Genomic DNA, 27,577 nt, shown 5'->3' with positions numbered 1-27,577 from the left:
TCTGGATTTCGGCACTCCGGCTCCGCAACAGTGGTCCCGGGCCAGGACCTAAGCAATAACTCCCAACACGTCCCTTCTCTTTTTTTAATTTTAATTTTTTTTAGATGGCTCGGCATGAAAGCCAGCTACTGGAGATAATGGGAAAACCTTTGTTGTGTTGCACAACCTAAAATATGTTGTTGTAGAAAAAGAAAAAAAAAAAAAAAAAGGAAAAAGAAAAAAATCTCGAGTATCAAGTGGCTCCGCTCGATCACACGCAAACCGTTTGTTTTCTTCCCCGTGCGACGACGGGCCGCGGCTGTTTAGTGTCTCTATCGAGCTGACGCCCGCTCTCACCGCGGCGACCCTCCTCGTGCTCTCCCAGTCGTTTCCTTCTCTTTTCTCGTGTTTAAGGGGCAGTTTATTTTCCATTCGCAGGGGGAAAATGAAGGCCTGGATCCTGGAGGAGGTCCATTACCTCTCCTGCCAAGTAGACTCCCCCCTCCAGGTTGAGTTGCATTAACACCTCCTCTGTAGCCAATCAACTGGACTACGGTCGTATATTTCAAAACCAGTGGAAATAATTGAAGAAACCTCCGTGATGGAAACTGTGTTCATAGACTTTAATCTCTTATTCGAGGGGTTCAAATTGGTTTTGAGGAGTAAAAATTCAGCAGAGCGGCGGTGACGCTGATACACAACGTGATACTTTGGACGCGTTTGAGCAGCAGGGCTGACAAATCCTCGGCCCGCAGCAGACAAGGAAATTAAGCGGCGGGAAGTATGACAAACCCCTTTGATTCTCCTTTGACGTCTGTGTCAGCACTCTATCGGCACACTTCCAGCAGGAGCAGCCTGGCAGAAAGAGCCGGGTCTGCACTGCTTGGTGAATCAAAATGCACATCTAAGAATAATTTAACAGCTAGGTCGACGGTGTGGACGACTTTGAAGCAACATGTGCATGTACAGCATGTTCCTGTTATCTCAAGCCCCCACAGCTTTACTTGTGCCGATATAATGAGAGAAACGTACGGTAATATGCGGCAAGTCAGCTTGAAGAAGAACAACAAAGTGCTTACTGGGTCTTGTTTTCAAGACGACGCATCACATTTACGAAGGTTGACTGTTGCTTTTTCATTGTTAGTCCAGGATTTGACCCGGTTGGAACAAGGAAGAAGTCACACAGTCCTGCGCTAATGATTAACACATTCACTATCGTGCACACTCACACACGGAAGAGAGGAACTCCTGTGTAAATAAACAATTACAACAGTTCCTCAAAGGACGGCTCATTAAATCACATCGTCTCCTTTGACCAAATGTTGGGTAGTGATCCTAAAACCAGCAATAAAGCAGCAGCATATTAAATCCTCAAAACAGTAAAAAGACTAAACAATGCACTCACATGGCAACGGAAGAGCACAAGTTTTGAAACTAGTTCAGCAACTTAATATTGTCTGATAGTGTAAAGGGTTTGTTGACACTGCTTATGTTACACAATCAAACCAACCTGCATTTTCAGCTGAGAATGAAACATACACAAAAAGTAGATTTTACATCTTGAACTAGAAATGTGACAAATATCTCTTTTTAAGGTTAAAAAGAATTGATTCATTGAGGGATGCATTTGTCCTCAATTTTCCACTTTGAGACACCAACTGAAATACTTTCCTTTAAAAGCACGACTACTGAGGACTTTCCCTGCTTGCCGTACACTTGAAAAGCTCCCGCCGTAACCTGCAATTTAATCTCGGTGGAAGCCAGTATGTTGCACTTCACAGTAAAAAAGAAAAGCTGAAAAAAGGAAAGCAAAAGTCACGAAGAGATGACGTGACGTGAAGCAGGCCCAGCGGCTCACACCACATCTGCACAACTTGCTCACGACTTACGAACACAGCGTGATAATTCGTGTGCAGCGTGTCGCTGCTGAGGTTCCAGTGGTCGTCTGTAAAGTACATTTGGCCTTCTCTCCTAAACCCTCCCTCCCTCCCTCCCTCCCCCGACGGGAGATCCGACAGAACTGCATCTCCGTTGTTGGCAGGAAGCACTAACTTCTTATCAATAAGGGCTCGGCGCTCAAAATACCACGCCAACGAGGCTTTATCGCTCCTGCTCTCCATTAGGAACCAGCGAATCCCACACAGCTCATTTGATGCGTTTCACACAGAAAAAAAACACAAGTTGAAAAGCAGAGAGCTTTAAAAAAAAAAAAATCGCCTCACCGTTTCTTTGTTGGGCAGCAGCTCCTTTCGGATCCTGAAGAAGTTTTTGCCGAACTGTCTCAACCCTTTAATGAAGCGCTTCTGCAATTTTTCAGAGGGAAGAGAGAGAGAAAAAAAGAGCAGTTAGTATCTGAGAGTTTAACCGCATGAAGTTAAGGGCTCACCACAACAACGAAAAAGAACATCGCTTTCATTAAGTTGTCTGTGATTAGTGAGGGAGTTTTCAACTACAAATCTCTTCTGCCTTTTAAACAGCCCAACAAGAGGGAATGACAAGAGAGAAAACACAGCTACAACAAATAAAATCATCCGATCTACACATGAGTCCGTGTTGAATGTTCTGTTGGTGAAGAGGGAAAAGTTTGAAGTCAGAACCTAAACTTGTGAGTCGTAAAGCAAAACGCGTCCCTGCGTGTGTGTGTGTGTGTGTGTGTGTGTGTGGGGGGGGGGGGGGGGGTGTTTTATTTTTCATTTTGAACATTTGTCAAATGACACCATTTAAAACTAACAATTGTTCTCGAAGGGAGATGAGCGGCACGATGACACACTGATTCTTCATAAACACACATGAAACGTCAACGCGATCACAGCAGCTTCTCCTCCGTGTCACACTAACGACGTCAGAAACTAAACAAATAGAAGACAACAAACAGACCAACATCTATTTATTCCCCTTTGAGAGCCACGGACCGCGAGCCATAAACAACAAAAAAAAGAAAAGAAACGCGGAGGCTGAAAACACTCACAAGCAGCGACGCAGACAAGCAGCAGATTTTACTTTCTCGTTCCGGAGGCGAAGCCCGTTTCCTCTGCGATCTGCGCCGCGCGTTTCCACCAAGAAACTCCAGAGAAAAGCAGCCAAAAGTCCTCACCAGCCACAGGTAACCCGCCACCACAACGTCTCCAACGGTACATTGCTTCCTCTTTTTTCCCCTCCTCCTCCTCCTCTTCTTTAACAAGCAAGAAATAGCTTGTCACTCGGTGCTCCTCCACTACAAAGGGGAAGGCTTTACATGTGATCTTTCTGCAAGAGAGCCTCTGGCTCGCGGCAGGCTGCAAAACCCGGAGCGGAGTCCGGAGCCTCGCGACGGCACCGGGCACGGCGCGCGTGGCGGCCGGTTCTCGGTCCTCTAAACCGTCACGGGCGAGGCTCATGTCTCCCCCCCCCCCCTCCCCTCCTTTCCCACGCAGGGACAGCTACGCCACTGTGGGGTTATCAGGAGCAGTCCTCTAAATGGGGGAGAGCGCGCGCGCACACGGAGGCACAAACTCCGGAGGCGGAGTGGATTGGTGCGGAGGAAGCGCCTGGACACGGCGGGAGGGAAAACTCGAAACGGAGTCCTCCCTCCCCCGGGTGGCGGGAGTTCATTTTTCCATGGCATGCGTGTTATGTAACCAGAGATTGTTTACACGCCGAGATTTTGGTTGGGAACACATTTGCAGAGGTGACACAGCCGGCTGCAAAGCACAAGCGTCCGTAAGGAGGGAACATCAGTGATAAGACTCGTCTCAGCAAATGGAAGGATGACTTATCTCACTACGCAAACAAACTCAAATGGTATCCAGCTCCAGAGTTAAACCAGGCTGAATAACCGAAACACGACGCCACCAAAAGCTCCATGTAAAATGGAGCCGGTGGCATGAGACAGCAGTTCACCGGCATGAATCGGGCCGAAGGTGCAGCGGTTGATGAACCAGCAGATGGAGCTGCGCTCGCTTCCTCGCACTGACGGCCGGGACTAGTCAATAATGAAACCTGACCGCACGGCGTGCGTCCTAATTATGTCACCTTAACTATGCTCCCTGACAGTAGTATGTACATAGACCCTCCAACTCCATAGAGGAGCGATGTGCATGCCTCCCCCCTCGCTGGCTCCCTCCTCCCCTCCGTTGCACATCGGCTCCAGTTTAAGGCTCCATTTCAGCTGCCTGGGCTCACTGCTCTCCAGCCCGGCTAATAAATCATCCGCCAATCTGCTCCCTGAATCGCTCTGCCCCTGCTCCAATTGCTCCGGCCCTCCGTTGCTAGGCAACACGGCGGTGGAGGAGGGGCAGAGTGAGCGAGGCAGAGAGGGGGAGAGAAGAGGAGAAGAAGGGGAGGGAGGGAGCTGGAAGTGCTACTAAATTGCCATCCGCTGTGCAGAAACAACAGGCTTCTCCCGCCGAGTGTACAGAGAACTGCCGCTTTGCACCCGCCCAAAGTTTCCTTTTGGAGGCCAACAGAGCACCATTGTGAGGCCGGAGAGGAGACACATAAAAATGGAGGAGGAGAACAAGAAAAGAACGATTCAATAGCCCATTGTTATTTGTGTGTGCGCACTTCCTGCTCTAGACTCGATGGTTGGGAGTTGTATAACGGGTTGAGATAATGCGGACACAGGCACAAAGACGGCAGGGTGATGCCGCGGACATTGAACATAACTCCTGCTAGATGTCATTCCAACACTGACGCGAGGCCGTCCAACGGCAAACAAAGCCACTTTCACTCAATATGGAGTCGTTATACTTGACTTGTTGTTAAAGGCTGACCTTATAATGCCCGCGGTGCACAGACCCGGAGGGCTGAGGACAATCATTTGAGGAGGCAAAAGCAAAAAGGGAAAAATATACTGCCGTCTGCTCTGAAATATCAGCTAGTAAATGGCCAAGAGGTGCAGAGAGGAAATCACAACATGCTCAAAGAGAAGAGGAGACCTCTGTGACAGACGCCAGACTACCCGCCCCCTCCCTGCACCGACACTACACGTATAGACAAAGATCCATGTTTAGAAAAATGTACAAAGATGCCAAAGGATATATATATATATATATATATATATGTACATTTAGTATATATTTACGTACACTTAATAGGAGCCTCCTTAAAAAATACTTTAAAAAAACTCAATCTGCTGCCAACTTTTAGCAGGCAAAGCCTTTCGCTCGCACCAAAAGACGAAGACAAAAGGTGGCAGGAAATACCAGCACACACACCCATCCTGCTATTTAGTTACCCAACAACTCTAAAAAGCCCCGCTGGCACCACGCGGGTGTCTGGACTGCTGCAGACGGGGTACAAGCTCTGCGAAGCTGCTCCCATAACTTGAACAGGATCTGCTGATTTTTGGTGGAGCAGCGGTGTCTGAGGCCCGCAGGCTTTTGTCAGCGCGCTGGGGAGGGGATTGGCCCGGCGGCCCGCTCCGGTCATCCATCAGCTGAAGACGCGTGGGCGGAGACGAGCCGCGGCACAAGGCCGAGGAACGGATCAGCCTGCTCCGTCGCGGCAACAACACAGCTGCTGCTCTATCTCGTTTATGTGGCACCTCCTGTCGGCCGATGCTTTGTTAGCACCACTTACTTACAACAAGAGACGGCGGCGGCTGCACAAGGAAACTATTTCAATATATTGACTCAGAGTCCTTTGATTCTAGGTGAGGATTAACGTTTAATATTTGTGTGACATACTAGACGTATTTATTATATCTGTTTTTGCATTGATTATTTTACCACACTAAACTAACTGAACAGAATAAATGTATTACTATTGACATGATTGTTACTTTAGGGATTATTTTAGGTGGGGGCGGGAGAAGAAGGGGACATTCTTTAGTGTTGCATTAGAAATGTACGGTTACTGTGTAGCTCGATGCCGCCTGTTCGACTGATAAATAATCAGTAATCTGTAAGAAGATCCGTCTTTCACTTGCATGTTGTTCAACCACTGGGGATTTAGATGTCAGGGTTACTACATTATTGCATTAGTGCTATAAAAGTGTTTATTTCTTTGCACAAAGGGTGGGAGGAGAGTGGTCAGTAAGCATCGAGGTGCTTCTGATGAAGCTCACATGAAGAAGTGGTGTGGGGGGGATTGCATGTCTAAGGTGGTCTGGCCTTAAGAACTGAATGCATTGGTCTTTTCTGTTATCACTGCTCCACCGGTTTCCACTGAAAACTTGTGTGTGTGCTTAATATTGAAATAACTTTACACCATTTGATATGTTCTTTTGGTCCAAATCTATAGTCATCACTCTGCAGCTGCACCAAACAGTTTGAGTGCCGCTCACATCAAGGTGACAGACTTTCTTTAAAGTTGATAATCTCTCAGTGAGAAATTGTGATGACAATACAATTAAAAACGAAACTCCTTGTCACTTCTCACAGTCGTATTAACTCTCTGTGGGGACAGATTATTAATATTGTTCTATAGTTAGGGAGTTGAAATGAGGCGTAGAATTATTGGTATGTTTATGGCAGCAGCTGCAACAGCAGAGAGGTGGAGAGGGGCAGTTCGGTTGGGGGGGGGGGGGGTGACAAGTGACCCTGCAGACAGGCTGATTCTGTCATTTCAACGACCTCTGCTGTCACTTTTACTCACATCTCCAAAGCAACGCCCCGGCCAGGGTGAAAAAAAGAGCAGACAGGAATAATGAAGCTCGTTCGGGGGGGGGGTGATAAATAAATGAAGAGCAGCGGGGCGGGTGCCAAGGTTGGTGCTACATTTACACCTGTCCCTCAAGGCTGAAAATGCACGACCGGTGATGAGGTCACTGGGAGCTGCTGCCTCCCCAGGCCGTGGACACGGAGGGGCAGGTGGAGCGCCAACAGGGCTGCTGAGCGCCTCCTCCACGGGACGCAGCGTGCCGGATGTTTTCCACACATCGGCAGTCAGAATACATGAGGGTAAATTATTGAGGAGGAACGACACTGCAAAGCAACATTTCCCAAATTAAAAAGAGCCACGAGTGTGAGTTGCTGAGGTGATCGCCTTATTTGTCTATGTAGTAGTTTACAGCTCCTGCTGTGCTTCTTTAACAGGCGGTCTGGACCTGCTCTGGTAGTGTGTGTCTGTGTAGGGCAATAAGGCCTCCCGTCAACAAGCCCGGCGCCCGCTCTGATCATCTCATCGGCGCAGTTAAGCTGGCACATAAATGAAGGCGAACTCGTAACTCGTCCACAAAAGGAATGGCTGAATTAATTTGATGTGCTGCTGTCCTGCCGCGAGGCTACAACTTTATTCAAATGTGCCCATCATGTTTAATTACAAGACAAATACACCCGTTCCAGTGGACCAGTGGATCAGAGTGGCTGGAATCAAAAGCTTAACAAACGACCGCCCGGCTTCTGCATCATCCAACAATATCGAAGCGGAGAAAGACACTAACAGGATCATTTTAGTGGTGTGGCTCATGGTTGTTTCCACGTGGTTCTATCCAGCGGGTTCATCCCCCTTTTCCTACCTTCCCAGTCGGGGACAAGGGCCATTTGCTGATTCTAGCAATTCAACAGCTGTGGTGAAATTATTATCTAAATTCAAATGGAGGCTAACATTACCAGCCCTCAATCTTTTTTTTCCCTTCGCAGACTTGCTGGGGATTTATTGTGTGGGTGATAAACAGGATGCAGCTGCTCTTGGCCCTCGGAGGAGCTGGAAAGAGTGTTCCTACTGATGCCAAGAGCCCTGCTTTAAACTCTCCCTTTCAAATAGTCTTTTTTCAGGTGGGAAATCTTTGTAAATGCAGTTCCAAAATCAAAAGCACTTTGCACTCACCACTTCATCCTCAGACCAGCACTTCTCTATCAGTTTGGGCACAGGCTTCTTCACCAGACGCTGGAGAGCTTTTCCTGCATCGTAGCTGCTCTCGTGAAGCTGCGGACGATCACAACAAAATGTCAGTTTTAAAATTCTGATTTAAAATGAATATTAACTAGGATGCCGTCTCTTCCTTTGTTGCAGTGACCCAGTACGGACGTTTTGTGCTTCACTGACACATTTCACAGGAGGTGACTTCTTTTTAGAAAAAAAGATTTAACATAGAAGAGTGGCTGAACCTTTAAGAGGCCGATAAAACCGGCTGGAAATAAACAAACCGGTGGCAAAAGCAATCGCCGTGCAGCTTTAAGCATGGTGTCACATTCAATTGGGTGAAACAGGCCGCGCTGGAGCTCTTCCTCTGAGAATAAACAAGCATTACTCATTCGAATTGCAAATAGAGAGGAAGGTCGAGAGACAGCGACCTGTCCGCTATGTTAATTTCCCAGTTTTGAGATTGGAATATAAATGCCCTGTTTATGAGGATTCTCATCTCTCTCTTGTGTGTGATTCCTCGGGTACCCACTGTCAATGTGACTGACAAATCTCTCATTAGGTCTTATGTATCATAAACCTCCGAGGGTGGGTTTACTACAGGGGGCTCCTCTGCTGGCTCAGAGGCCGTATCATTGCCGCATCAGTGGAATCACTGAATTGGAAATGAAATGTCCCCCCCCCCCCCCCCCCAATACTTGAAGTTGGTTTTGTTGTTAGACTTGTTGCAGGGTTACTCACAGTGTTAAGTGCGTTTAATGTAGTGTCATCTCGAGAGGCTGCTAAACATCCGTCTTCTGTTGAGCCTCCGTCGCACATCCCTGCGAAGGCAGCCATGCTCCTGTGGACACAAAGCAGCGTTAAAAGAGTCGCACACTTCCATTAAGTGACTGTAATATTCCTGTAGTTTTCTTTAAAAAAAAATTTAAAAAATCTCACAAGCATTTCAGAGATGAAAAGGACATCTTAAAGTCACTTGCAATAATATCCCCTTCAAACTGAAGTTACAAATGGCATGTTTCAAGTCGACAGATGAAAAAGCGGCATCGACGTTTTTAAAAAGCACATTTGATATTCCCTGATTTTATGTATGTATCTGTTTATTTTTATATATGTATACATTAGGGGTGCAACGGATCATAAAACTCACGGTTCGGATCGTAACACGGACCAGAGTCAGGGATCGGATCACAGATCAGATCAGCCAAAAAGAAAAAAAAGGGAAGCAAATATAACTTTTCGAGATCCCGGATAGTGTTTTTCTGCCGGCGATGCTAGTTGCCGATCATTTCTGATCCATATGAGAAGATTCAGATCCCTTTGTCGTTTGATTATACAGACTATTTATTTTTATATTTATTTGATTTTCCACCATCTCAAACATACATTCAATCGCTCATTTATACCATTAAAAATATAAAACTTTTACTTTGTTCTAGTAATTTTGGATGTGTTTTTTTCTTTCCATTAGTTAAAGCAGATGTCATTAGTTTTTATTGATCCATTGTAGTCTGCTTGGAGCTCGCGTAAACAGGTCACAGCTTGTTTACATCTTATAGTTGCGTTCATAGTTCATCTTTATATTGTTGACATCTCCTTCAAACACAGATTGGTTGTTTACTATGTCACATTATCAGAGATGGGCCAGTAGGAAAACATAAGTGCAGATTGCATATCTTACTGAATATTGGCGGATAACAATCGTCATATTTCTCAACGTGGTGGTTAAAGTTTAACTGTGTAACTCTACCACTGCGGTCCTGTAGATGTGCTTTTTCACTGATTCACTGATTTAGCAAAATCTCGATAATTTAACGAACTAAACTTGAATCACGCTTTGATCAATGCAGCGAGGGAAAAGGAACCGTTTGGAATTGTGTATTTGGCGCTCTGACAGATCTGATCTCCAGTCTCACCTTGCGGCTCTGAGGTACATGAGAAGATCACAGTCATTGACCCCCGGCATCCAGACCAGCTCCTCGTTCTCCGTCACGGCCTGGCCAGCAGGAGAAGGGAAAGGCTGCAGCTCGGGGAGCTTGGCCTAATTAGGTCCGGGGAGAAGGAGAGGGACGGAACGTGTCACACTACAAATAGCAAGCAAGCTTTAAAAAAATATCAGCTTTCAACCTCCTCCTGTCATCGCGGGGTGGGGACAGCTTACAGCACAATGATTGAATATCTCAAGACAAGGCAGAAATGCAATACACAAATAACTTCCTTTTTTCTATAAAGATGGAGCAGCCGCCCGTAACATACATAACTGAAGTGTTTAGAAGCCTTCACAGTTGTACAATGCTGTAGTTTTGTGCACCTGACACGACAGCTCGGACGGATGCAAACTTTACAATAAAATTAGCATGCAAATATATGTTTTATAGCAGATGTTGACCTGTGAGTTTAAAGGATCATAATTCCCGTAGGACAGAAATAAAGTGTATTTTGTTCTACACTCACATGACTAGCTCATACAATTGCAGTTTTATTTTGGATTTAACATTTAGATTCTAGATGTGCCGCATTTAACGCCATTATCCACCTAGAGGGAACAGCAATGCAGCGAAAACCAAACTGCCATGTTGTTATCAACTGCGTCAAATATTCTGCGGGAGAAATTGGTTTAAAACCGAATGGCAAGACAATAAAATTATGCTCCCACATTTTAGATGCCGAGTGCTTGCGTGAATCAGACTAAATGTCATCTCTGAGGTAAGGGGGAGGGGGGGGGGGGGGAAGTGGTTTGGTTTGGGCTATCTTTTAATAAAAACAACGCATCAACAACATTTTGGAACAAAGAGGCTGCAAACGATCGCACCAAACAAATCTCTCAAGTCAGCAGCTGGGTGATGCGTGCTGTACAATGACTTACTTGGTGACTGGGTCCCACTCGGATTTCCCCTTGTGTGCTGTTTAGTCGCCTGAGAAAAGAGACAAAAGGCAGATTAAAACAAAAATATTGACTTGGCAACATATCAAAGTTAGTCGAAGGCATTGTGCCTGTTGAATCAGCTAAACAATTGCACGCAAACTACAAAGTCACAACTGGGTATCACAACCGACTAGTGACCAAAAGGACATGACCTAGGCCAGAGCCAATACAGAGCGAGGGGACAAGGGCTTTATGCTCTATTGTGGCCTTCACAGGTGGGAGAAATCATTTTGTATTCTGAGAAGCAAATAAAGATTTCAGGAGAATATTACTGGGTTGACTGCTCCTGCACAGCAAGCAGAGCTGGGCACATTTACAGGTCTGATATTGTGGATAGAGCAATAAAACACAACCCCCTAAAAGGAGGCAAGAGGGGGGAGGTGGGGGGGCTCTTGATATGCAGGGCGAGTGCCTCTGAAACTGCTGCTGGTACAAATGTGGGTAGCTATGGCAACTGCAATTTAATAATAGTGATCCGAATCTCCAGCTGCAGTGGATTAAAGAAAATGACAAGATGTTCCTTCTGAAAAGCCTTCCCCTCTGTTGCCTAGGTAACGGCGCCAATTTTCATACAGGCGAGCGCAGGGCGGCCCAGAATCTGTCAGCGTGATTTGCACCCGGAGAAGCCGGCAGTCCATCACGGAGACAAGGCGGAAACCCGAGAGGCCACAGCCCTCTGGTCCCTTTACAGCCAGCCAAACACAAAACACTGACGGGTACATATTTGACCCAACTCCGCTCCTTCAACAGGCCTCCATCTCCTCTCCGACAATAGAGGAGCAGACCGCACTGTTGTGAACTATGTGCTGACAGAAGCACTGGCACGGACAACATGGGCACAGACATCCCCTTCCCAATAAAAACAACAACTGAATTTCAACTGCAGTAAATGACCTCCGGCCGGCGAGGATCGCCTGCTGCTCCAGAACATGTTGAAATACTTTCAATTTTATTACAAACGTTCCTCGGAAGATAATACGAACTGAAGCTCCCAGTGATGAACAGATCAAATATGATTCCTGTGTTTCCTGCGTCAGCAGCACTTCAGATTAGAGAACAAAGCGGGGAAAAAAATGATATATTACTTATTTTAAGCAGTATTAACCAACTATTTCATTGGTGTTAGAGATGAACAAATTATAAACACACAGGGATACAAATCCTGCTTTTTACAAACAAAAAAAGTATAATTGCAAATTCCTGCATACAGACACACGCCGAACGGTTATAACATATATAAAGTTGTACAATATGTGTTCCAGACAACGTGCGGTCGGCCAGGTTTGTTTGGCAGGAGGCTGTAAGGATGACGGATGAGGACCCGTGGACCAGAACAAGAAGGGCGTCCGTGGACCGCCATGTCTTACTCAGGCAAATCCTGAGAGCAGGCGGTCGGCATTCAGATGGAATGCAGTCTGGGTCCTCAGAGAGAAGGCACAGTACAGATGCATCTCCATTATGTCTGCAGGTACGCCTGAACAGAAACAGCCAACAGAAAGTGCCAACATGTGATAGAAAAAAATGTTTTCGAAGCTAGGTAATTCTATCTTTCTTCTATTTTTAGGAAATATACCCATGTTCAGATCTGTAAAAAGAAATGACACAGAAGCGATTGTTTTAATGTTCTGACTCTTGATACCAAAGGAAGTGATGCGCTGCACAAAGCCTGTTGCTTAGCACAATAAACAAGGTACGGTAAGAAACTACTCTTTGAGCACATCGTCCAACCAAATAATTACAGGCTTACTTATTAAACCTAAACAACAACAACAACAACAACGTGACAGTCTGGTCAGCTCTGCTGTGTGTGGGCAATCAACCGTAGCCGCGCCCCCTTCATCAATTCCAGCCAATCACGGCGCGAGTCTATGGCACACTGACATAATTGCCACACAGCAGAAATGGTATTTAACCAGCATGAGCTAGCTGCGCGCGTGCCCCCCGCCCCCTTCCCCCGGCGTCGCCTAACCCGTCTGTCAGAGCACACGCCGCGTGTGCACGTGTGCGCTCTCGGTGCCGGCGGCTCGCATCGCGGAGGGGAAGAAAAACAACAAAGCATTCATCGGGACTTCGGAGGGGCGGCGCGACTACGACGGCGCGTCCATTGTTGCTCGTAAACGTGCTCTGCGATGACAGCATGCGCGCCGCGGAGGCAGCCGACACAATGTGCACACTCGCTGCCACCACGACCGCGGACACACCGGACGGCAACCGACGCGACACGTGAAAAATGAGGCGACTGAGAAAGCGCGAGAAGATGAGCGCACACCTACCTCCGGGGACTGAACAAATCGTCCATGTCTGACATCGAGCCCTAAGGTCGGGTGGTGACACCGTGTGTAATGCTCGTAGGAATTGACTCCCACACACTCCCTCCCCCCCACACCTCTCCTCTCTCTCTCTCTTCCTCTCTCCCTCCGCCACCTATTTCCAGGTGCTCAAAATGGAGAGGTTTTCACTGAGCATGTGCTGCGACCTCACACACGCAGGCGGAAAGGCACGCGTGCGGGACACGGAATTCATCTCCCCTCGTATATCTGCGCCATAATAAACAAGAGTGAAATTGCGAGGCTGCGGACAGCCCGCTTAGAATACCGAGCGGCGCGCGCGCGCGGGGGAGGGAGGGGAAGAGCGCGCGGGGGCCCTGGAGGAGGGGGTTCCCGACTGGCAACCCGTTCGGTCCCGACAACAAGGACAGCCGTCACTGCAACACGTGACTCATGACGCCACCGGTCCGATGATTAGCACAAATACTTTGAAGTTATGGCTCGCGGCGCTTAATGACTTTTGCGAAATATTTGTGACATGATGTGTCGAAATGTTTAAATAATAATATTAAGTAACAAAAAAATATATGCATAGATATAGACCATGCTCCTAACAAGAAGAATTAGGATGAAATAAAATGGTATTGTGTACTTTTGTATTCATTTGAATTATCTGCTGGCGCACTCACATCAGAACATCACATCAAAAAACCCAATCACTTTGTTCCCATTAAGCCAGCGTGCACAAACCCAGGATCCTCACACTGACGCAGCTACACAAAATGATGCCATCTTTAAACTGAATTCACACCTGTGATTTTGTACTGGAACAGGTCACAATGTCTTCTGAGTAAAAAAAAGCCTTTCATCATAAACAAAACGCTTAAGTTACTAATAGAGATTGTTCTTCTCAATAACTCAAAAAGCTTAGCATGTCATTTGACAAATAACAACCAATGCTTTCCCCTCGATACAGGCAAACATCGTTTCAGTTTGCTTGGGTAGTTTTTGGTAGTAAAACTTGAACTTTAACCTATAACTTGCCTTTGAGTATTCTATTTTGATAATTAATAATCAGTCATTATTCAAATAATTTATTATTGCTAAATATGACCCGTTACAACTTTTCAACATCGCGCTGCTCTCCTTTGTCTTTTGTGATAGGAACTGAATATGTGCTGGTTATTGATCAGAAAAAAAAACGAGCAAATTTGAAGACAAAAATAATTGTTTTAAATATAAACAAAAAATGTATAGGGGTCACAGAAACATGAGCCAGCATTTGTGACCTGTAGGAGAATTAGGAACGAGGCCGGATCAGCGGAATCAACTTGACAGAAAGCCCCTCACCTGGTCTCGGGGTTGTATCCCAGGATGTAGAAAAAGGAGTCGATGCGGGCTTTGAACTCCCTGGCAGCAAATATGTCGGAGAAATGGGAAATGTTGCATTTCCCCCTGTGAGAGAGGAGACAGCCTTTATTAGAAAAAAACAACTACATGACAACATGATAGCTGAGAAGGAGTGGCTAATTGGAAGCTCTGAGTGTGTGTGTGTGGGGGGGGGGGGGTTATGGTTCATCCATCGGAGATGACAAATCCAGCAGCAGGTATGTAGCGCCTGTCGGTGCCTGCTGACTACTGAACCCGTAAACACCAGCTGAACATGTCAGTCCCGACAGACGCTGCAGAGATCTGGACAGGAATGCAACCTATCACTTTCCTTCCTTCCTTCCTTCCTTCCTTTAACAACCCCCCCCCCCTCCTACAAGCCGAGAGGGCCGAGACTTTGACCACATCTTGATACCATTTCCTGTCTTCAGCAACCTGGTGTACTCTATCTGAGTAGCATATGGAGCAGCGCTGTGTCTGTATCTTCCTCCCTCTGGAGAGATTAAAGGGCGCTAAGCGGGGCGGCCTTTGGAGAGCATTACACCATCCCGCTGGAATTCCCTCCCGTTCATCCGAGGCCTGCAAAACCAGTGGGATCAAAGGGTGCTGTGTGTAGGGGAAGTTGCAGCTAATTTGCCCTGAAATCAGTGGTTGTCTGGGAGACTGTGCCACTCTCAGGTGGTTTAGGTTATGGTGAGAAGGGGGAGGAGGTGAGAGGTGGTCGGACGGGAAGGAATGAAGAGGCACTAATGCAGAACGGCAACAGAATAACCAAATTCAGACCAAGAAAGTGATGCCGTCTGTTTGCCGAGTGACTGCCATCCGTTTGACTCTGACAGGTGTGTGTGTGTGTGTGTGTGTGTGTGTGCACACGCACAAGTGGGAGTTGATGAAGTCAGAGAAAAACAAGTGGTTTTATGAACATTTTTGAATTATTCCTATTTAGTTAGTCAAATAATACAGATTGTAGTAAAGAGTCATTCCTCTGTCTCCTGAATCTGGATCAGAGCAGGTGAGTATTTTACAACAGTGAAAACTGGAGCACAGATGGTGTAGGTCATTAATCTCGTCTGTGACAACAGTCTTTATAACAGGATTAAGTGCACGATGGCGGAAAACTGGTCACTAAGTATATTATTTACATGAATTACTATACCTGACAACAAGTTTACATCAGTTTTCCATGTGGTAAAAAAACAAACTACAGGTACATAAGAGAGATTAACCATTAACTCAACAAAGCCCCAGGAATAAAACTTCTCTGGCAGAATAACTGCCAGAGAAGTTTTATTCCTGGATATTTAGAGGTGTACATGTTCTACCATTGGGATTATAAAGCTGTGTGTGCGTGCACATGGGCATAAGTATATTCAAATGTCTGTTTACCTGAGAGCAGCAGCATGATAAGTGTCCACGTAGTCGGAGATGAAGAGCTCTCGACTTCTGACCACCGGGTCTGTGATGACCAACTCCCGGCCAGAGTCTGCAGGAAGAGCAGAAACACAGAGGTGACAATGTGCCTATGTGACATTCAGTGCTGAAGACAAACGTGGGAAGAACCGCAACGATGTTCCACCTTAGTCGGTATTACTTGGACGACACACAGTCGGCACATTATGGACCGAGACATCTGATGCAAACATTGAATATCCTGTTTTGATGATTTTTCACTGATGCCGAGTGAGAAGTTTTCAAAAAACGACCCAAGTATCCTTTATTAATCTCGTTGGGAAACTATTCTCTGCGTTTAACCCCACACAGTGAGAGCTGCGTGCAGCCATGAAGGCGTCTTGCTCAGGGACACTTTGACACAGGACATTGAGCAACCACACTGAGCAGGTTATGTACTATCACGAGTGGATGCAGAGTCAGATTTCCTTCTTGTCATCAGGATTTGACCTCCAGCTGCTAAAACAAAAGGGAGGCGTGTCTGTGTTGGAGTGTGATGAGCCAACAGACACCGATGGTGTTGAGAGAGCGCTCAAAGGCCACATGACATCGTGAGTTATTAACACTCGACAGCGTTTCTGTCTGGCTTGAAGGAGTGTTACCGTGGGAACGGCGCTGGAGCCGCGGGATTGGCTCGGTCGCCTGGGACATCGGCTTCTGTTTGAAATGCAATTCACAGCTAACGCTTATACCCCCCCCACCCCCCCACTCGCCCGGCTTTCTGGAGCGATGCGGCAGGTGTGTGTGTGGGTGTGTTTGTGAAGGAGTGTTGTGTTACTGGGGAAGAAAGTGTATTGACTGTGTCAGTGTGTGTGTGTGTACAGTAGAGGTGCACATGCACGGATGTGTTTCAACAAACAAAAGGCAGCCTCACCGTTCTCGTTGTTGCGATCCTGCACCAGGTGCTGGTAGACGGAGTCGGGCACCTCTGACTGGCGGTAGTACCACTTCACATTCATCAGCAGATGGTCCCGTTTACTCTGCGACACACGGAGACACAGGGCGAGTGAGCAGCAGACAAAGAGCGATCCCACGCTAAGATAAACAGACATCATTTTGTTTGATTTTGTGTCGGGGGGGGCGGTGGGGGGGTATGACTCACGCAGGCTGATGCCAGAAAGCACACAGAGAGACCGAGTCAATTAAAAAGGGATTGCAGAAGCATTTAGAGCTTTAATAAAGTAAACAGTGGGATAGCAGTCGCTGGAGGGAGAGTGGAGAGAGAAAGAGGAACGAGGCGGGAGGGAGAGTTCAATGCTTCTTATCCCTTAATGACATAAGTGACATATTCCAATCATACATTTTTTTATATCCAGACTTTTACAGCTTTTACAGTTTACCCATAAATGAAATCATCAAGTGCTGCCACCCACTGGGCTTTTGATAAAGTGCAAGTCAGCAGAGGCTTGTATTCCCTTAGATGACCAGCAGGTGGCAGCACTGAGGTGAGAAGAGAGCTTCATCAGGGCCACTCATTGACAAAACAGCAGAGGGAACGGGGGGGGGGGGGGGGGGGGGGGGGAGTGAAGCCAACACGAATGTGAGAGATGAAAAGGGCAAACTAGCGTTTTCATTCCATGTTATAAAATATTTATTGTGCCTTCACAAAAGCCCAACTGATCGTCACAGTGGTTTGAAAGAACATGCGAGGGAGAGACGGCTAGGAGTGTGTGTGTGTGTGTGTGTGTCTCAGTCCAGAGACACACACACACACTCCTAGCCGTCTGTATTGGGGGCTCTGCCACGCTGCACTGCACGAACCGACTGAGACACCTGCACCACTCGCAGGAGAAAAGGAGAATTGAGCAATTTGGAAAAACAGAGGAAGGCGGGGGTCTACGGAAATCTAAAACAGACAGTCAAACCTCCCCTGTTTCCTGGCTCTTAACTGTATCTGTGTGTGTGTGTGTGTGTGTGTGTGTGTGTGTGCGCGCACGCGTGTGTGTTGTAGGAACATGAGGTCAGAGTCAAGATATTTAAAGCCTTTAGAGTACATTGTTCGGTTGTGTCACTGGGGAGGAGGCTGAGCACACGCAGCCAAGCAAATCATCACCTCCCTAAACCCTCAAAGCCCACCTCTGGTTTTCCCATTCCCTCCATTCCTCCCTCCCATCCTCCCTTCCTCCCCCTCCATCTCTCTCATTCCAACCCCACCGATACCATGGGTTTTTTCTTCTTCCTGCCCGTTCCTCCCCTCCTCCAACCTTGAGCCGGGAGGTGGAATGACTGGGTAAGTGAGCCAGGACGTATTAAACAGCAGCTGGATTCACACACACTTTGCTTGTGATTCAACAGAGAGCCATACATGTGGACGGACCTCCGAGCACGTAGACCTACATGTGCCGTGTGAGTGGAGGATTGTGTGCAATGACGTCATGCCCCCCCCCCTCCCCGCCATATTACCACCCATCCCAACCTCTCTTCTATCCGGTGTTCAGACACTGCTGCCTTCTAGGCCTGACACATCACAACGAGTAGTTATCCGCCACTTATACATAATTAATACTTTAAGGCGACTGTTAAACACTGGCAGTGTGCTACCTGAACATGTCATTTTCTGCCGGTGGTACCGAGAAATCAAAGGGGTTTTAGAGGGCCCGGGGACACGGCGTCTGATGCGAGACGGAGAAGGTTTCACAGCTCATTCACGAGGCCTGCGTTATTTTAACCCCACGGAACGAGACGAAGCACGGGGGGGGGGTGCGATCATCGGTATCCTCGTCACTACAAAGCAGCAGCCGCTGCTGCAAGCAGATTGCTGTTTAGAAGCTCGTGGCGGCGTTAAGCCCCCTCAGAGGAGAGAGAGAGAGATATGCAGCGCGTAGTGGGAGAGAAGCACAGCTTTCAATTATCACAATCCTAAACACACACACACACACACACACACACACACACACACAGGGAGGAAGAAATGAGCAGATAACACCAGGAGAAAATCAAGGGGAATGATCGACTGCTCAGGCTCGCCACACAAAACCAGAGTTGTATTGTGTTCCCATTTGTTTTTTCTCCTGCCAAAGGAAATCACAGGGAGAACATGTGCGGGGAACGAAAATGCTGAATTGATTAGAGACATTCCACGCTGCCCGCAGAGAGCCGAGCCCCGCACGCCGTCGGCCATCTTTGTCTGTCCCGCCAGAGGCTAAACATGGCCCTGCCCTCCCTCCTCCTGGGCCCTAAACCCTGGGAATGTTGCGTACCGCGGAGAGGCCAAAAGACTTACTGACCCACTACTGAGGGAAAGAAACGAAACAACCGGATAAAGAAGAAAAAAAAAGATATAGTGCAAGGAAGCAGCGCAAAGGAGATGAGGAGAGAGAAAAGGTCGGATTAAAGTAGGGAGGAGCAAGACCTTCTCATTTCCTCAGATTTAAAGTTACAGCTTTCCTCCTCCCGCTCGACTGAAACCCCCCCAGGACACAAGGCTGCCCCTTCATTCAGCGAGGAGGAGATATAAATCGGAGAGCCGTGCTTTGGGGCCGAGCACAATGGGACCCCTCCTCCCTTCAGTGGCTCAGCCTGTGGCATTCATGGCTACACTCATCACACGGGGGCTGGCAGTCAGATGATTATATACTGGGAATATTATAAGAATGTACGGTCATTTCTTTCTTCGGGTCGGGTCACAATAGTTTTTTTCAGGCATGTTTTGACTCCTGGATTTTTAACTGGTTTCTTCTAATTCATCTTTTGTCTGCACCATATTGTTTGTAGAACTTTTGTTTCGACCTCATGTTGGCGACTCTATTTATTTGACTGTATTTGTGAAGCGCTTTGTGACACGGCCTCCTTGTAAATACTGAATAGTATTGTCACTGTAGAACAAATTTAAAATATCTCGCTATGAATGCAGAAACAAATGGCGATGCAGCGCATTGATCACGGTTCCAAAAGCAGCCAGGACAAGCCGGGCTTTGTGCGAGTTGGTTAATTCTCCCTCCGACTGGCTGAAGGTGGCTGGCCCCTTGGATCCATAATGGCTGTGCAGTTCTCTTTGTGTGGCTGCATGTGTGTGCAGTCAACTCTGGCGCTGGGGCCCCTGTGTACGACCACACTACTACAAAGACCCGGGTAAAGGAGAAAGTACTGAGGGCAGGACTTTTCTTTTAACGAGAACAGGCTTTAAAAAAGGAGAAAATAAACCAGCTCCATTCGCCGTACGCATAATGGACTGAGTGTGGGATTAATTCCATGTTGTCTGCTAAGAGAGTGTGAAATCAATACGGCTTTTCATTCGGAAAAACCAAAGACAACACGAACGCCGTTCTCCCCCCCCCCCCCCACATCTGTTCACTGTGGCCTCGTCAAATATGGCCGAGTTGTGACAGAAAAGCCTGATGTTACAACCTGTAACCCTCAAACTCGATGCCCTATTCGGGCAGCCTGCAAACACCAGACCCTCCCGCTCCCACACCACACGCCCCCAGTGCACCTCGTTAACAGGAAACCTCTGTTTATTTTCTCTGCTTTTCAAACACTCGCTTCTTCCTCTGCTAACCCAGTTATACCCCCCCCGGCCCCCCCGCCTCCCTCCTCTCCTCACTGGTGACATCAGCAGACAGGATCTATGACTTCCTTCAGGAGGTGGCAGCCTGAAGGAAGGACGGGAAAGACACAGACAAAGGAGACGGCAAAGAGCAAGCAAGCAGGGGGGGGGGGGGGGGGGGGGGGGGGGCGGGTGTTAGCAAGGAATGTCAAGCACTTCAGCTCGGCTAGCAGGCCGCTGAGCTAACAGCTCAGTTAGCCAACCTCCCCGGGGGCAAGGGAGGCTCAAGCATGGCGGATCGGGGGCTGGCAGCGGCGTGACATTGACAGGCGGAGGCTGGAAGCGGGACGCAGGGCGGACTGTGGGACTGTGGGAGCGTTCACCTCGCCGGCCGCCAGGGGAGAGTAAGCACAGCCCGAGAACAAAAGGCTGATTGTGGCATTTGGAGGCGGAGAAGGGATCTGGGACGACTAATCTGCTGCTCCGACATGATAAGATTAGAGAGGGTAGGCAGGAAGAGCTGGCTGGGAAGATCACACACGCACTGGCATAAACACACACACACACACACACACACACACACACACACACACACACACACACACACACACACACACACACACACACACACACACACACACACACACACACACAAAGATGACAGATCTGATCGGAAGGGTTTTCCACTCGGTTTTCCCTCTTCCTCATTTCCCTCCTTTCTCCTCCATATTTTCTGCCGCTCTCTTCGAGACGGAGATTTCTGCCAGCGCACCAGCACTCAGTAAGCACTTCCATCTGCCCGACAGAACACGAGGCGCAAGAGATCTGCTGTGCTAAAGCAATCTACTACACAGTGACAAAGGAGGATGTTAAACAAGAAAAGGCCAGAACACACACACACACACACACACGCGCACAAACAGGCTTTCAGGATAAGCACCACTATTCTTCTCCCAACCTTGCAGTAACCCGGGCAGGCTGGGACTCTTGTGTCTGAGGTATGAAAAAGCACCTCTAAATCAGCCTGTCAGCGGCGGCAGCAGGACTCCACTCTGCAACCCCCCCTCTCCTCGTGGGCGCCACAGCCAGCGCTTGGCTGCTAGGAGGAGGGGGCGGAGGGGGAGGAGAACCGGCCCATCGAGCCTCATTCTCTAAAGGCACATATAATAACAGTAAACAAATGCAGATTATAAAAATGTTTGTGCCGAGGAGCTGCACACAGCCGGCTGCACCCCCGCCTGGCAACAAGAAGGAATGGACATGCTGGGGGAGGCAGAGGGGGGAGGCGAGGTGAGTCCCAGCTGCGGTGGTGGCGGTTGTGCTGGCCAGACCTTTGTGCCGTGCCTACTCAGGTGTGTGTCTCTCTCTCTCTTTGGCTTGACCTCTTTGGATATTAAATCGCCGTCCGGCTTTGAACACACTGGGCCCATCTGTCAGCCCGGCTCCATATTGGATTGGATGAGCATTAGTCGTTTCAAAGTGGGCAGATTTGCTCCTGTTGCTCTTTGTGTGTGTGTGTGTGTGCCTTTGAAGTACAACGCCCACACCTGCCTTATATTTAATCCCCCCCCATTACTTTAAGGAATCAAGCAGACATGCATAAACCCATTTACGAGGGACTCACTGGTCGCCGCATTGTACAGATTGAGGCCATGCAGCGACACGCGCGAGAGGCAGAACGGGTCGCCCAGTGCAGGGACGGGTCGCGGCACGCGGCTCTCACACCGTATTCTAATTGAGACTTGACACTGGCAACCACACGCACACTGTTACACACTGGAAAGTCACAAGCAGCACACGCGGAAGGCCCCCGTGCCGATAGGGGCCGATAGCTTCGTCCTGCTTTATTTCAATTGTGTGCCAGTGGGAGGGAGTAAATTAATGTGGCAGAAATACAAAGAAAAAAAGGTCGACTGGGCCTTTGCAGCACGCTCCATAAAATCGCCGGGCTGCGTCAGTTAAATATTTGTCTTTGCCTCCGACGCTCATCTGCTGCACGCCGGCTCGAGCCAAGAAATGCGAGACGATTCAAGTGACGGTGCAGCGAGCCGCACCATGAAAGGCAAAAGGAGAGAGAGGGTATATAAAAAGAAAAATGCATCCACTAATGATGATCATTATCCGCAGGCCACAGGGACGTGACAAGTTGTGTTCAGTTATTCAAGGCCACACACAAATAAACAGGCACTTCCTTTCTCTTTCTCCTATTTTGGTGAACACAGACGGAAATCCTTGCGGAACTAGCAAGGTGTAGACGGCAGATCTAAAGGGGACTTGAGCGGGGACAGATAGAGGCTGTTAGAAGAGCTCATCTGGGTGTTCAGATCAGAATACTGACTTTATTTCTCAGGCCCTCCTTCTCAGCCACGTGTACGGTTACAGCCTGCCAGAAAAAAATGGTAATTTCTGCCTTCTGTCTTTCATTTAGCCTCTTCAAAGCCATCTCGCTTTGATACCTGGCTTCCCCTGCGTGTGAGCGCGTTTGTTTGCGTGTGTCTCTGAGTGTATGTAGCCCGGGACGTTCTCCTGAGAGCAGGAACCTGTCTGGTCTCAAGGTAATACCCATGAGTCAGGACTCAAGAGTCACTGCGGAGTACTGGTGTTATTGGACTACACAGGCTTCCCTTTGTGTCGCCCAGCGTTTCAGCAGACTGGAGTTGTTGTTTGCGAGGCCCTTTGCCTGTGATCCATTGTGTTAGCATCGCCTTGTTAGCACAGCCTGGTGAGCTAATGAGACATGTTAGCATTACTGACTGGACGACCGCTGTGTAGGAGGAGCGGGTTGTGCAGAAAGGATATGAATATTGGGTTTGTCTGTGTCAGATTTGGACGTCTGCCAAGGAAGTCTTATCCAGACTCCGCTTGTGTGTGTGTGTGTGTGTGTGTGTGTGTGTGTGTGTGTGTGTGCGAGCGACAGCCTCTCGAGCAGGGCAAAGGCGACGTGGGCTGATTGAGTGCTTTAATGGGAGACGGTAAGAGAAGGAGATGCTAATCAGCACACACACAGATACACATTTAACTTCCAGGCGTACCTTTAGGTTAATGCAGCGGTAGCAAGAGTGCAAACCAAATAACATTGATAATGTGTGTGGAGGGTGGACAGGTTGTGTGCGAGTGTAGTCACTGGGGAGCCACGTCGGTGTTTTGGATGTTTGCCACTTCAAAGACCGATGGGGGTGTGTGTGTGCTTTCAGAGGGATGGTAGGACAGGAGAGCGTATCTACGTGTGCGTTTCTCAGAATGCTTGGGAGGTCTTCTCGACGGAGCAGCAGCTGTCGGGCCATGAAAAGTGTGTCTATGGGGAGAGCGTGTGTGTGTGTGTGTGTGTGTGTGTGTGAGTGTGAGTGTGAGTGTGAGAGAGAGAGAGAGTGAGTGACATGGATATTGAGAAATCCAGAGGCTTCTAGTGTTTTTGTGTGTGTTGCTAGTCAGCACACACACCCATATACAGCTAATAGGCATATTCATTATCCTTCTAACACACACACACACGGCAAAGCTCATTTCCGCATAAACACACAGAGGCAACCGCTTCTTTGTAAGAAGACAAATACACACCCACACACACACACCCTGGGGAGAGGCGGGAGTGGCGATACTCAGTCGGGGATGGAGGCAAATAGGAGGAGAGTAAGAGGGGCGAGCGCGCATTAACGCCGCATGTGAAACCGGACAGGCAGCATTGCAGATGGCCTCGGTACCACCATTAGCTCAACCACTAGTGATTTAATTGTATGCCTCGGAGGATATCCGTCTCTCCGTCGCGCTTTATCTGTGCGTCGGAAGGTGACCTTGCCCGTCGGGCCGCTCTCCCGTGCCGACACAGGCCCTATCAGCAATACATCATGTAAGCTGTGTATCAGCCAGATGCCACACTAGCTGAGCAGTGGGTGGTCTGTCAGGCACGCTGGCTTTGTACAATATGCAAATAATCACATGCAAATTACCTCCCCACCGTGTGTAAAGAGATACCCGTGTGGATGCAAATGCAGTAGGCGATCAGGTGTGTGTGGTAAACAAAAGATGAGAAGACGTTACAGGCCTTTTTCGTCAAATACAGTTACAGCCAATACAATCAAGAGGGCTTCTCAAAGCAACAGTAGTGTGACTGCTGGGGAACACACACACACACACACACACACACACACACACACGGGCCAGAAGCTTCAAGCAGCCTCCTGCTGTGCCGCAACAAGAGATGTATTGTAGACAACACAGCTGCAATAACAAGGCTGGCCCACTGCTAGAAGGACCTGTACTGCATGACTCCCAGTGCAGACCGGTTAGAACAGCCGCCATGTTGTAACATTCACATGCACAAAGACTCTGAACTCAACCAGTAAAACTGTATTTTCTCAACATCTTGCTTCTTGCATTCAATCATTAGAAAGTAGAAAACAAATGAGTTGTTTTTAATTGATGGTGGTTTAAATTATTACTGAAAACAATAAAACACCGTGTTCATCATGGTGGCATTAACCGAACAGAAGTGCTGTGAACACGACCACCATTTCCACGTGGAACAATGAACCTTATTGCACGTACTCTTTCAAGACTTTAAGCACCTGCTGAAATCCTCCATGATATATAATTATGCGAAACATCTTTGCATATCTTTAGTTCCTTCACAGCTTGAAGGTAGCAGGGTAAAGGTGGGAATATAGAACGTATCTATGGTAACCTTTTATTTCTAAACTCTTTGTTTTCGATTACAATATAAGCAGGCTTAGCTGACAACATAATGGATCAATAAATGACAAATATAAAATATCATGTCTTGATTTTTAATCCCTCCTAAATGTAACAGCAGGCACTCTGCAAGTCAAACGCCGCTCCACTGCCAAACTGCAGCATGGCCAAGCAAACAATCGCTCACTAATGCAGAACATTAAAAAAAAAGAGGGTGTCATGTTGAGCTCAGTGTGTCAAACACGTTGGTTATTGCTCAGACACTCACAGCGGCCGAGAGAGAGAGAGATTGAACAAAACATCAACATCCCCACTCTGCGACTGACGCACATCAAAGCCGTCTCCGCCCATTTATCCGTGTGTGTGCGCCGGGAAATCAAAAGGCACACTTTGAACATGCACACGTAAACACACACACACACACACACACACACACACACACACACACACACACACACACACACACACACACAAGCTCCGACTACATTTGCTTTGTGTCGCAGCACCCGGGACTCGGCCGGTGGAGGTAAAGGATTCCGCTGCAGACGGGGGAATTACTTGCCTCAGCTCACTCAGTCAGGCAGGAAAGGAGGGTGACTGTTTAGTGAGAGAAGGAAGGAAGGAAAGACACAACAAAAGGAAGCAGAGTGAAAAGACAGCGAAGTCACTGCCGGGCCTTCAACGGTCACCTTTTGCTCAACTTTCAACCTTCACTCGACCCTGATATGCTGGTGTGCGCACACACACAGACACACACACACACACACCAGCATATCTGTCTCTAAATATGTCTGTGCGGTATGTGGAGGCAAAGAGTCAATGGAATTACCCCTAACAGCACGCTCAGGGCAAGATACTTTACTACAAACAGTGGAATAAATGCATAAACAAATTCAGAAAGCCAAAGAGAGAAAACGGGCCGCCGCACACACGCACACACACACACACACGCAGATGATCCGTGTGACCCAGCGTGACCGTACAATTTGGCTGGGACTTCCTCCCGACCACAGAGGAAGTGTCCGTTTACAGTGCACAGTTCAGATGTCCGCCATCACATCCTGTCCCCCGGCTCTAAGCGCCGATGCAAAGAACCGCGCGGCTCAGCCCAGTCGCGGCTTTGAAGTCAAACCGAGCGGAGACACAGTTCACCGTATCATGCGTATCAGCATCAGATTTTGCCGCTGCGGTGGCACGTAGCGAGAGCCTCACGTAGCTGCAGCTACTCTGCTCCAAGTTTTTTTTTGTCGGCACTTAATGAATTTCCCCTATTGTGACGGTGAGATCGACACCCACCTGTCCTTGGGTGGAGGGTGATTAGGTGTTCTTACAGCCGGCCCTTTGTCACCGGGTGGATGCTTCTAATAGATTGTGTGTGGAGAGCGGTATGATGGGCTGATGATGGAACGATCCGGCTCACATTGACTAACAGTCTGTGGGACACAGCGGGGCGGGGTTATTGATGGCTCTCTTAAAAAGGTGGGTATCATTGCCATGGCAGCCCATACATTATCGCCGCGCGGCTACGCCCCGCCACCGGCGCCCGACCAATGGGCGGGCAGCTGCTGAGCAAACAATCCCCCGGCAGCGTTGGGACGGCTGAGGGGAAGAGGAGAATGCTAAATGTGTCACTTCATCTAGTGATTGACACAAAGCCTCTTGTTTACCGGCGCCCCAGAGATTTGCATCTTTTTACCGTTGCCCCTCCCGCTCTTCCTTTGCTCATTTCTCCCCCCCCCCGGCTTCACTCCCACAATCCTCCCGGTTTGTGGTGCCGCTGCATGGAGCGCATATTACCCCACCCTGCTATGATATTGATCACCTCCCTCCCTCTCCCCCCTCTCCCTCTCTTCTCATCATAGCCCAGTGCATTGATTTCCTCTCTCCCTCTGAGCCCACCGGCTAGCAGTGATTAAACACGTGGCTCACATACACACACACGACTTATTGATAGGAATGTGTATCCTTGCTTCACTTTAAAGGCCATAAAGCTCAGCGGCTGCTGCACCAGCCCCGTGGAAACACTGCTCCTTTTCATTCGCGGGAACCAATGAGTTTTTGCATGACGTGTCGCCATCGTAAATATTTTTGTAATAGCATGCACTAGCGTAGCACGGCGGGCTGGCATACAGCCGGCTGCGCTCTGGCGGGTTTTTGTCAGGCTGGTGTTAAAAGGTGGCCTGACAGGTGGGCTCCAGACACCTTGTGATTCTGTGCAGAGCCCCGCAGGAGGCGATACTCACGCCTTATAAGGGCCTGCTCACCAGCACGAGACCCGCCCCCTGAAGTCAGAGCAGTTCTATGGAGCTGCATAGACATGATTCGTTATCTAAGGCAAACCTTAGTAGTCGCCCACGCTCTGTGTTCGCTGGTCGGCGAAACTGCCGTGCACGGTAAAAGGACAAGAAAAACACCTGGTGACGCGTGGGGAATATGTCAGAGGGACGAGCGTACATAATTAGGAGAAAATCCGGTCAATTTTCAAAATAAAACATTTTTCAGGAAAAAAAAAAGCTTTCTGTGGCGCGTCCCGGTACCAAACGGCCCGGTGGTTGGGGACCACTGATCTAAGGGACAGAATGAGCTGTGTACAGTTGCAGGAAATCG

The 27,577-nt window shown here is 48.3% G+C and overlaps 1 protein-coding gene across 7 annotated transcripts in view; it reads right to left on the bottom strand.

Annotated features, from left to right (window-relative positions):
- The window catches only part of rerea (arginine-glutamic acid dipeptide (RE) repeats a), a 106,654-nt gene that overhangs the window by 13,869 nt on the left and 65,208 nt on the right, over positions 1-27,577 (bottom strand). For 5 of the 7 annotated variants that reach the window (XM_040192438.2, XM_078093062.1, XM_040192439.2 and 2 more), the window contains 8 exons: positions 16,670-16,775; positions 15,733-15,829; positions 14,308-14,412; positions 10,631-10,679; positions 9,681-9,805; positions 8,506-8,605; positions 7,729-7,827; positions 2,202-2,282 (listed from right to left, as the gene is read on the bottom strand). In XM_040192438.2, the coding sequence (XP_040048372.2) occupies positions 2,202-2,282; positions 7,729-7,827; positions 8,506-8,605; positions 9,681-9,805; positions 10,631-10,679; positions 14,308-14,412; positions 15,733-15,829; positions 16,670-16,775 (762 nt within the window). Of the gene's footprint in view, positions 1-2,201; positions 2,283-7,728; positions 7,828-8,505; positions 8,606-9,680; positions 9,806-10,630; positions 10,680-12,963; positions 13,357-14,307; positions 14,413-15,732; positions 15,830-16,669; positions 16,776-27,577 lie in introns of those variants that run through there. The other 2 variants (XM_040192441.2, XM_078093077.1) reach the window with 1 other exon arrangement.

The sequence above is a fragment of the Gasterosteus aculeatus genome, chromosome 2 (assembly GCF_964276395.1).
Source record: "Gasterosteus aculeatus chromosome 2, fGasAcu3.hap1.1, whole genome shotgun sequence".
NCBI classification, from domain to species: Eukaryota; Metazoa; Chordata; class Actinopteri; order Perciformes; family Gasterosteidae; genus Gasterosteus; species Gasterosteus aculeatus.
This window is presented reverse-complemented; position numbering and strand designations above follow the sequence as displayed.